This window comes from Heloderma suspectum, chromosome 2, assembly GCF_057233095.1.
Source record: "Heloderma suspectum isolate Gila_16-S chromosome 2, 16-S_ref, whole genome shotgun sequence".
Taxonomy (NCBI): Eukaryota; Metazoa; Chordata; class Lepidosauria; order Squamata; family Helodermatidae; genus Heloderma; species Heloderma suspectum.
This window is the reverse complement of record NC_139459.1, coordinates 381,212,718-381,223,834: the sequence shown is the minus strand read 5'-3', so window position 1 is coordinate 381,223,834 and position 11,117 is coordinate 381,212,718. Positions and strand designations below refer to the sequence as shown.

Genomic DNA, 11,117 nt, shown 5'->3' with positions numbered 1-11,117 from the left:
TTAGGCTTCAGTTTGTTTCCTTGCTTTTACTACTTGTTCTTTGGCTCCCCTCCCCTGCCATTCTTAATTACTATTCCTGCCCTTCCCATTTTTCAACTCTTCATCTATATTCTGATTTTAAAAAAAATCCCCTCCCACACACACATCCCCCGTTCTCTTCTGTTCGGCTTTGCATAGCTGGTTAGTTTTAGTGTTACTTGTCCCTGACAGCTCCCTGTTGGGCAGCCCCAGGGATGGAAGGGGCCAGCATGTCTGGGACTGAAATCGGGGTGTGTGTGTGGACTCGATGGTCTTGTAGGCCCCTTCCAACCCTATTATTCTATGATTCTAGGACTGGGAAGGAGGGTATTGCTGGGCTGTCCTTCATGCAGAAGTCATGGACCAGTCCCACACGGCAGCAGAGATCACAGAGGTCATGAACTGCATGGTGGAGGGGTGGCTGGCCGGGTACCTGCTGACTCGCAGTTACATGGTCATGGACGGAGGAGCCAGCATGATGAAGGCTGTGTGTGATGGTGGATGGTTTGAGGGCATCTGCCGCATTGCGCACATCTTTGACCTGATAGTAGGGATGGCGGAGAATTCAGCCAAGGATTTCAATGAGTTTCACCTGAAACCCTTGGTGAAACGGCCTCCCACCCCCCAAACCCCCGCGGAATCCCCCTTGGGACGAAGCTTACCTGGGGCAGAGGTTACGGTTGTAGTGCCTTCGGTGGCGGCAGCGGCTGGTCTTTCGACTGGATGCGCGGCCGCCATTTGCGTCTGCTGTTTGCCATGATAGGCTATGTAAGTATTTACGTAGCCTATCACGGCAAGCAAAAAAACACAAAACCAGCATACGCAAATGGTAGCTGCTACTGCGGCCGCCATTTGTGTTCCCTTTTTTTCACAGTTTTAGCCTACGTAAATATTTACGTAAGCTATTACAGCGAAAAAAAAGGAACGCAAATGGCGCCCACTTCGCTATTTGCGTTCCCTTTTTTTCCGCCATAATAGCCTATGTAAATATTTATGTAGGCTAAAACAGCGAAAAATAGGGAATGCAAATGGCGACCGCCGAAGCCACTAGGGATATATGAAAATAATATACCTTTTGGGGATTAGGTTTAATGGTTGGGGGGGAGGCGTTCCATTCCTCCCCCCCGGAATCCTCGCCGGGGGTGGAGGCGCTCCATTCCTCCCCGCCTGGAATCCTGGCCGGCTGGCTCTGCTCCGCAGGGATTCTGCGGAGCTGCCGGCCAGCTCCGCCAGCGGCCGGACATCCGGCCGCTGGCTAGCAGGGATGCAAATGGCGGCGGCCATAGCCATCGCCGTTTGTGTCCCTGCAGTCAGCCGTGATAGGCTACGTTAATGTTTACGTAGCCTATCACAGCTGATTTAAAAGAAAAAACAATGCGCATACACAAATGGCGGCACCCATGGGTGCCGCCATTTGCGTTCCTTATTTTGGCACGTCTTAGTCTATGTAAACATTTATGTAGAGTAAGACAGCGAAAATAAGGGGAACGCAAATAGCGTAGCGTCTACGCTATTTGCGTTCCCCTTATTTTCGCCATCTTAGTCTACGTAAATGTTTACGTAGACTAAGACGTGCCAAAGTAAGGAATGCAAATGGCGGCGCCCATGGGCGCTGCCATTTGTGTATGCGCGTTTTTTGTTTTTAAATCAGCCGTGATAGGCTACGTAAACATTTATGTAGCCCATCACAGTGTTTTGTAAAAATCTAGCCGTGATAGGCTACGTAAATCTTTACGTAGCCTATCATGTTTGTTTGTTTGTTTTATTAACTGGAAATTAACTGGAAACTGGGGGGGGGGGCGGGGGGGAAGACTGTTCCATCACTGATTTCAGGGGGCCGAATGCACTGGCATTCAGCCACCCCGAGATGCGTGGCAGAATTCTATGACATCCCTAGTAGCCGCTGTCATTTGCATACGCAGTTGTTGTTTTTTTGCTTGCCATGAGAGGCTACGTAAATACTTATGTAGCCTATCATGGCAGCTTGGCTGGATGCAAATGGCGGAACTCCAGCTGCAGACGGCCCTGGTCAGCTGCTCTGTGGAGCCGCTAGGGATGGTGGAGAATTTCTCCACGAATCTCGGGGAGGCCGAATGCCAGCGTATTCGGCCCCCTGAAATTGGTGGTGAAATTCTCTGCCCCCCCGCCCCCCCCGGGATGGGACTTACCTCCCTCGAATGACCCTCTAGGTGGCGGGTCGCGGTGGCTTTTCGGCGGCGTTTCGGCAGGGGCGGGGGCGGCGGCCGGTCTTCCGACCTGCTGCCGCCGTCGCCATTACAAAGTGAATGTTAAAAAAAACCCACACACACGTGATAGGCTACGTAACGATTTACGTAGCCTATCACGGCTAGATTTCCAAAGTCAGCCGTGATAGGCTACGTAAATCGTTACGTAGCCTATCACGGCTGACTTTGAAAGAAAAAAAAAAAGCGCGTATGCTATTTGCGTTGCCCTTATTTTCGCCGTAGTCTACGTAAATCTTTACGTAGACTACCCGGGCCCAAATAAGGAATGCAAATGGCGGTGCCCATGGGCACCGCCATTTGCGTACGCACTTTTTTTTTTTCAAAGTCACCAGTGATATGCTACGTGACGATTTACGTAGCCTATCACGGCTGACTTTGGAAATCTAGACGCGATAGGCTACGTAAATCATTACGTAGCCTATTTATTTATTTATTTATTTGTTTGTTTGTTTGTTTGTTTCATTTCTATACCGCCCAATAGCCGAAGCTCTCTGGGCGGTTCACAAAACCGCCTATCACGTGTGTGTGTGTGTGTTTTTTAACATTCACTTTTTTATTTCGCGGCCGGGGAGATGGGGCGCTTCTCCCAGGCCTGAATTTCGGCCTGGTGAGGCGGGGCGCCTCCCCCGCCAGCCTGTACTTTGGGGGGAGAACCGAAGCGCCTCCCCCCCACCGCGAAGCAAGCTGCGGGACCAGGTAAGTGACTTTCGTACATCCCTAGGAGTTGCCGTGGAGTGGAGCCGGCCATGCAGGATAATGGGGGGGAGGACCAGATCTCCTCCCCGCTGTCGAGGATTCCGGGGGGAGGGACGGAGCACCTCCTCTCCCACCAAGAATCACATCTGCAAAAAGGTAAGTGACTTTCATACATCCCTACCTGATAGTCAGGGCTGCTCTTGGTATGGGCAGCACCAAGGTGTATCCCAATCCCACCCCCTGCCTCGCATCCATAATCTCTTGGGGAATTGCAGGAAGGGGGCTGGGCACTTCCACCACAGTGTCAAGGGCAGTATGCTGGACACTGGCATCCAAGCACCCGTTGGCTGGCAGCAGTGGGAAGCTATGTGCCAGCTTGTGGTGGTCCTCAAGCCAAAGAGGCCACAGAGGCCTTGAGGCCATAGAGAGCCTGAGCACCAGCTCTGCCCTCCTCAGCCAGGTGATCCCTGTTGCCGGGCATCTCCAGAAACAGATGGGTGAGTTCCTGTATTCCAGGGATCCCGTCACAGTCAGGCACTTCCTGCCAGATGTATGGTGCCAAGGCTGAGGGATGGCCTAGTATGGCAGGTGGAGCCACTATCCTGGAAGAGGGCATACCTGCTGGCCACCATATGCTTCCCCCATCTCAAGGACAGGCTTTGTGCAGAGAACTCCTGGAGGGGGTGGAAGGAAATTCTGGTGGGGCAAGTGAGGGAGGCACAGGCGAAGAGCCTGGGGCAGGTGCTGGAGGAGGAGTAGGAAGAGGTGGAAGGAGAATGAACCATCCCTTCTAGCAGCAGCATCCCACAGCAGCAGCTGCATGCCCAGCAGGACCACAGGCCAGGGGTTCTGGGCCAAGGCAGTTCAGGCAGCAGTTGGGGGGAGAGGCACCCACCGCATCCACCAGGACAACACTGCAATGTCTGTCCAGCATTACCTGGTGGAGCCCATGGGGGACTCTTCCATGGACCCCATGGCCTACTGGTCATCCCACAGTCAGGATTGGCTGGATCTGGCTAAGGTGGCCATGGAGTGACTCAGCTGCCCACCGACCAGCATCCCAAGTGAGAGGGTGTTTTCAATGGTGGGAGACATTGTGACACCCCACTGCTCCTGCTTGGATGCTAAGTTGGTGGAGCAGCTGGTCTTCCTCAAGGTCAACCTGAGCCTGCTGGGATACCCCACCCTCAAGCCCTCAGGTGAGGGACCAGCCCTCTTATTTTGGCTGGCTTTTTGTCTATTTCAGTCAGGAAGGGCAGTGTGTGTGTGTGTGTGTGTGTGTGTGTGTGTATCTCTGTGCTTTCAGAGCAGCAACTCAAGTCTGACTGCCCTCAGGGGATTGCTCTAGCATCTCTGTATCTCTTTTCCTGCCTACCTTGCTGCCCTCAGTGCAGTAAATTAACTCTGAACAGGCAAGACACTCTTCTTAGCCTGTCCTGCCTGGTTCCTCCACTGCCAGGAGGACTGTGCCAGCCTTGAACGTGCCCACCTGAATGGTGGCTGGCTGGTACTGCTAGTGGCTATGACTTAGCCAAAATCTTCAGGGGGCTGGAAAAACTCCTCGATAAGCAAAGGCTTCAATGTTTGGGCTATTTAATTTAGAAGAAAGGCCAATAAAGGGGAGGCTTAGATGGAGTAGAGAAAATGGAGCAGTGCTGAGATAAGCTCCACTGAGTTCAGTGTGACTTATTCCCAGGGAATGTGTCTTGCAGCCAAAGAGAGGGTTAACTTTTCTTCCTTTAAAGAGTGTCAGGTCATCCAGTGAAGCTGAATAGTGGCAGATTCAGGACAGACAAAAGGAAAGTACTAGGAGATGGGGGGATTGTTTTGCACTTCAAAAAACCTACACCAGAGGTTAGGGATAGTGATTTCCTAATTGTCACCATAACCTTCCGATTAGCAACTCTAATCCCCTCTGTGGGTTGACAGGTCTTGTTACCTTTTGCTTTAGTTTTTGAGAACAGGAAATTTTATGCATGGCTAGCACAAAAGCCACTGGACCTAACCATCTGAAATTGGGCAGTTTCAGTCCCTCCTTAGGGGCTACCAGGTCCCCAAATTCCATTTACTGATTTGGAAGCACTGAAAATGAGAGCTTTTTGCTTTGACAGATTTTCTTGTAAAAAGCAAATGTTACCTGTGCCTAGCACAGTAGTTATGTATGGCTGTGAGAGATGGACTATAAGGAAGGCTGAGTGCCGAAGAATCGATGCTTTCAAACTGTGGTACTGGAGAAGACTCTTATGAGTCCCCTGGACTGCAAGGAGGTCAAATCAGTCCATCCTAAAGGAAATCAACCCTGAGTGCTCATTGGAAGGACAGATACTGAAGGTGAAGCTCAGATATTTTGGCCACCTAATGCAAAGAGAAGACTCACTGGAAAAGACCCTGATGCTGGGAAAGACTGAAGGCAAAAGGAGAAGGGGATGGCAGAGGACGAGATGGCTAGATAGCATCACCGATGCAATGAATATGGACTTGAGCACGCTCCGGGAGAGAGCGGAGGACACGAAGGCCTGGCGTGCTATGGTCCATGGGGTCACGAAGAGTCGGACACAATTTAACGATTGAACAACAACAAGCACAGATTTCACTGTCTGAAAATTGGCAGGATTAATCGTCTCCATTGGGGATGCCAGGTCTCCAAATTTCATGTGTTTATCATTAAATTAAAAAAAAAAAAAAGGCCATTTGTGTTTTCCAGTGCAAGTCATTGGAAAAATGTAAAATACGAATAATTCAGATTACTGAATCTTACTTCAGTTCCGGAGTCTGAAGTACATCAGATCAGGTCTGAAGCCATCGAAAGCAGATCAGGGCCAAATCCAAACTGGCCTCTGAAGCAGGGTGTGGGTGGGGGTAGCCGCGCACAGGTCTACCATAAGACAGAATGAGAACAGGTAGGCCATCAGAGAAGTCACTAAAAATCTCATCCCAGATCATAAATATAATGAAAGATGTATAAGGTTTTTTTAAAATTAATGTTTTATTGTTAATCTTCAGAAGGGATGTACGAAAGGGACTTATCTGGTCCCGCAGCTTGCTTCACGGTGGTGGGGAGGCGCTTCGGTTCTCCCCCTGAACTTCAGGCTGGGGGGGGAGGCGCCCCGCCTCGCCCAGCCGAAATTCAGCCCGGGGGGGAGGCGCCCCGTCTCCCTGGCCGCGAAATAAAAAGTAAAACAACAACGACAATAACACACACCCATGATAGGCTACGTAACGATTAACGTAGCCTATCACGGCTAGATTTCCAAAGTCAGCCGTGATAGGCTACGTTAATCGTTACGTAGCCTATCACAGGTGTGTTTGTCTTTTTTAACTTTATTTTGTAATGGCGGCAGTGGCAGCCAGTCGGAAGACTGGCCGCCGCCCCCGCCCCCGCTGAAACGCCGCCAAACTCCCGCTGAGAGGGACATTCGAGGGAGGTAAGTCCCATACCGGGGGGGTGGGGGCGCAGAATTTCACCAACAATTTGGGGGGGCAGCGCATTCGGCCTCCCCGAGATTCATGGAGAAATTATCCGCCATCCCTAATCTTCACAAAACAAAACAAACTGAAAACATTACAAAACCTAAAAAAGAGAACGAAATAAGAATAGCAATACAACAACATGTTCAAGATCCTCAGTTTCTACCATTACAATATTGAAGAAAAAAAAGGGGGAGGAAAACGTTTACACATACACTTCTGTAAAAGCTGTCCAAATGTCAGCATATAAGTCCATTTGCAAGTTACGCCTATACCACTCTTTCAAATGTTGCTAGTTTTGTTAAGTCTTCAGTCCATTGTGTTGTAGGTGGTGAGCTTTTCTCCTTCCAGTATCGTAGTATCAGTCTTTTAGCAACCAAAAGGGCACTAAAGATCCATTTACTCTGACCATGTGTTACATTCCAAGAAGCAGGTACGTAGTTTAAAAGAACATTTACATCAGCAATTAATTAATTAATTAATTAATATTGAATTGCTTTCCAATACAAAATTTATCCGTACAATAACTTCCTCCCTAAGGAGGTGGTCATTGGGCATTTTCAAAACATATGAATAAAAGAAGCATCGACTGCATTACACCTCTGACATTTAGCCGAATTTGACAAGCCTTAATTAAAAAGATGTTGAGGCATCCAATAGAGCCGAAACAAGAGCTTTTACTGAATAGGGCGTCACCGAAGATCCATGGAAATGTTCAATACAGATGCCAAAACGGCAGTCCATTGATTAAGCAAAATAGGACGTTCCAATTCTCTGTTCCATGCCTGCTACAAACCACTTGTGTCATATTGATTCATTGATAATACATGTTTATAAACATGAATCGTAGGTCGATACATCTGATCAGCTTCAGTAAGTTTTTCCAATAGTGAAGGAGACTCTGAAGAAATAAGAGCAGCAGGACCAAATCTAGATACCAGCAAATGTTTCAGTTGCAAGTACTGCTATTCCACTGAAGCCAGCAAATCAAATTGAACTAGCAGGGTTGAAATACCAAAAATTCATAATCAGTCCACACTAACTTTATCTTAAGTAAAGATCATCTTTTCAGTCCAGGTCTGCCATAAAAACATTTTCTTGCCAGTTCTTAAATCCGGATTTCCCCATCTACTCCATTTAGCAAGGGAAAATGGATCAAACTGAAATTGACATGACATTACATGCCAAACTTCCCTAACTGCCAAAGTTGTGGGAGGAGCTCTGTCTACCTTGATATGCCGAGAACCTAATGCCGTCCATTTAAAGAGAGGCTCCAGACAAGAAGGTGAGATATGTATAAGATCACAAGCTCACAAGACAAAAAAGATACCTGTAACGTGTCAAAGAAAGCTAAGATGTTTGTGTAAGTCTGTTGTCATGCATATTAATCTCAATGAAAAGCTTCAAAATTCAATAGTCTATTTAGACATATAAAGATTTAAAGTAGAAATGCTACAGTGTCGTTGAGATTCTTAGATAAGAAAGTTAATTGGTAGTAAGAATAGTTTTGAGGTATTTTATAGCTTCCAGAAGGTATATAAAAGAGACGCAGAACATGCAACAGTGGGCACTATGCCTTAGGATCAGCTTCCTTTGATGTGTTGCCTGTAGAATCAACTGGGCAAGCTTGATTTGTTTATCACTGAGAATGGGCAAATGTACCTGGCTCTGTTTATACAGAAGCCTTGCTTAGAAAGATAAAATCATAGAATAGTAGGGTTGGAAGGGGCCTACAAGGCCATCAAGTCCAACACCCTGCTCAATGCAGGAATCCAAGTCAGAGCATCCCTGACAGATGGCTGTCCAGCCTTGTCTTGAATGCCTCCAGTGTGGGAGAGCCCACCACCTCCCTAGGTCATTGGTTCCATTGTCGTGTTGCTCTAACAGTCAGGATGTTTTTCCTAATATTTAGCCAGAATCTGGCTTCCTGTAACTTGAGCCCATTATTCCGTGTCCTGCACTCTGGGACGATCAAGAAGAGATCCTGGCGGAAGGATCTCTTCCTCTCTGTGACAACCTTTCAAGTACTTGAAGAGTGCTATCATATCTCCCCTCAGCCTTCTCTTCTCAAGTCTAAACATGCCCAGTTCTTTCAGTCTCTTTTCATAGGGTACTTGAATTTAGTACCATTATGCTGATACTTTTCTGGTAAAGAAACAAGACAGATCTTGTCTGAGAGAGTGTTTCATAAGAAATAGAATTCTGTAGGGATGTCAGAGAATTTCTCCACGAATCTCGGGGAGGACAAATGCCAGCATATTCGGCCCCCCGAAATTGGTGGAGAAATGGTCTGCCCCCCCCTCACCCCGGGACAGGACTTACCTTGCTCGAATGTCCCTGGCGGCAGCGGCAGCGGCGGTTTCGGCGGCTCCGGCGGCAGTTCGGCGGGGGCGGCTCCGGCGGCAGTTCGGCGGCGGCGGCCGGTCTTCTGACCGGCTGCCACCGCTGCCATTTCCAAGTAAAACAAACAAACAAACAAAAGTGATAGGCTACGTAAAGATTTACGTAGCCTATCACAGCTAGATTTTAAAAAAAACACCATGATAGGCTACGTAAATGTTTACGTAGCCTATCCCGGCTGACTTTGGAAAAAAAAGAAAAGTGCGTATGCAAGTGGCGCCACCCATGGGCGCCGCCATTTGAGTTCCTTATTTTGGCATGGGTAGTCTACATAAACATTTACGTAGAATACGGCGAAAATAAGGGCAACACAAATAGCATTGCCCTTATTTTCACTGTAGTCTACGTAAATGTTTATGTAGCCTAACCATGCCAAAATAAGGAATGCAAATGGCGACACCAATGGGCACCGCCATTTGCATACGTGCTTTCTTTTTTTTTTCAAAGTCAGCCGTGATAGGCTACGTAAACATTTACATAGCCTATCATGGCTGACTGCAGGCCAGGGACGCGAAAGGCAGCAGCTACGGCCGCCGCCATTTGCATTCCCAGCAGGAGACGAGGTTTCACGGCCGGAGAGACGGGGTACTCCCCCCAGGCCAGAATTTCGGTGGGGAACGACAGGGTGCCTCCCCGCAGGCCAGAATTTAGGTGGGGAGGGACGTGGCGCCTCCCCCCCACCCAGAATTTCAGGTGGAGGGACGGAGTGCCTCCCCCCTACCACGAAGCAAGCTTCAGGATCAGGTAGGAGACTTTTGTCCATCCCTAGAATTCTGTATTACCCATATGGAGAATGAAGGATTAAATCCTAGATGGTAGCTGGTTTTTGGAGAAATCTGGCTATTGGAAAGAATCTCTGAACCAGGACACTTACCACGGGTGAAACTCTTCATGTGCCCCAGAGAGAGATGCTAAGCCCAGGCTGTGATATGCTGGGGGGTTCCTGTACCTGCCAATTGGGAAGGAACAGGTCTCCCAGCGAAGGAAGGACTAGGTGTTGCTTGCAGGTGAGGCCCTCCTGCAGCATCTGCCTTGGCAGTCGTGGTCTCCCCTCTGGCGAGCCCTTTTGACCAGCCTGCCTTCCCTTACTTTGCTCTCCCCAACCTCCTCCTGTTCCCTCTCCCTCCCAGTGCCTGATAGTAGCAGCTTGAGGAGTCCCAGCTGTTGCCACTGAGGAGTCATTTTTCTCCCACAGCTGTGGCTAGGGATGGGCGAAAGTCCCTTATCTGTCCTCGAAGCTTCCTTCGCGGTGGGGGGGAGGCGCTTCAGTTCTCCCCCCAAAGTTCATGCGAGGGGGGGAGGCTCCCCGCCTTGCCCAGCCAAAATTCAGGCCGGGGGGGAGGTGCCCCATCCCTCGCCGGCGAAATTCAGGCCCGGTAGAAGCTCTCCGTCTACCCGGCCGCGAAAAAAAAGTAAAAAACAAAAAAAACCGCCCCTGTGATAGGCTACGTGACAATTTACGTAGCCTATCACAGCTAGATTTCCAAAGTCAGCCGTGATAGGCTACGTAAATCATCACATAGCCTATCACGGGTGACTTCGAAAAAAAAAAACGCGTATGCAAATGGCGGCACCCATGGGGCGCCAACATTTGCGTTCCTTATTTGGTCCCTGTAGTCTACGTAAAGATTCACGTAGACTACGGCGAAAATAAGGGCAACACAAATAGCGTTGCCCTTATTTTCGCTGTAGTCTACATAAATCTTTACGTAGACTAGACGTGCCCAAATAAGGAACGCAAATGCTTTAAATACCTTAAATACCTAGACACACCAATAGTCAAAGCTAACAACCGGGACCTCTCCTACATTCTCCTCCTCTCCCTCCTGCTTTTCTTTTGGTCCTCCATTCTGTTCATTGGCCGCCCAAGGAAAGTGACTTGCCGTCTCCGACAAACAGCCTTCAGCATCATCTTCTCAGTGGCTGTTGCATCTGTGTTGGCCAAAACGGTCACTGTGGTGCTGGTCTTCCTGGCCACAAAGCCAGGGAACAAAGTGAAGAAATGTCTGGGGAAGAATCTTGCCAACTCCACTGTAATTTCTTGTTCCATCATCCAAGTTGTCATCTGCTGCATCTGGCTGGGGATCTCTCCACCCTTCCCAGAGTCCGACATTCATTCCCAGCCTGGACAGATCATCCTGCAATGCAACGAAGGGTCTGTCGCCATGTTTTATACTGCTCTTGGCTACATGGGCTTCCTGGTTGCCATCTGTTTCACGGTGGCTTTCCTAGCCAGAAAGCTGCCTGGGGCCTTCAATGAGGCCAAATTAATTACTTTCAGCATGCTAG

The 11,117-nt window shown here is 48.9% G+C and overlaps 1 protein-coding gene across 1 annotated transcript in view; it reads left to right on the top strand.

Moving 5' to 3' along the window:
- The first annotated feature begins 4,041 nt into the window (after positions 1 to 4,041).
- LOC146356365 (vomeronasal type-2 receptor 26-like) overlaps positions 4,042 to 11,117 on the top strand; it is a 50,039-nt gene continuing 42,963 nt past the window's right edge. The window contains exon 1 of the mRNA XM_084830074.1: positions 4,042 to 4,159. Coding sequence (XP_084686200.1) covers positions 4,042 to 4,159 — 118 coding nt within the window. The remainder of the gene's footprint in view (positions 4,160 to 11,117) is intronic.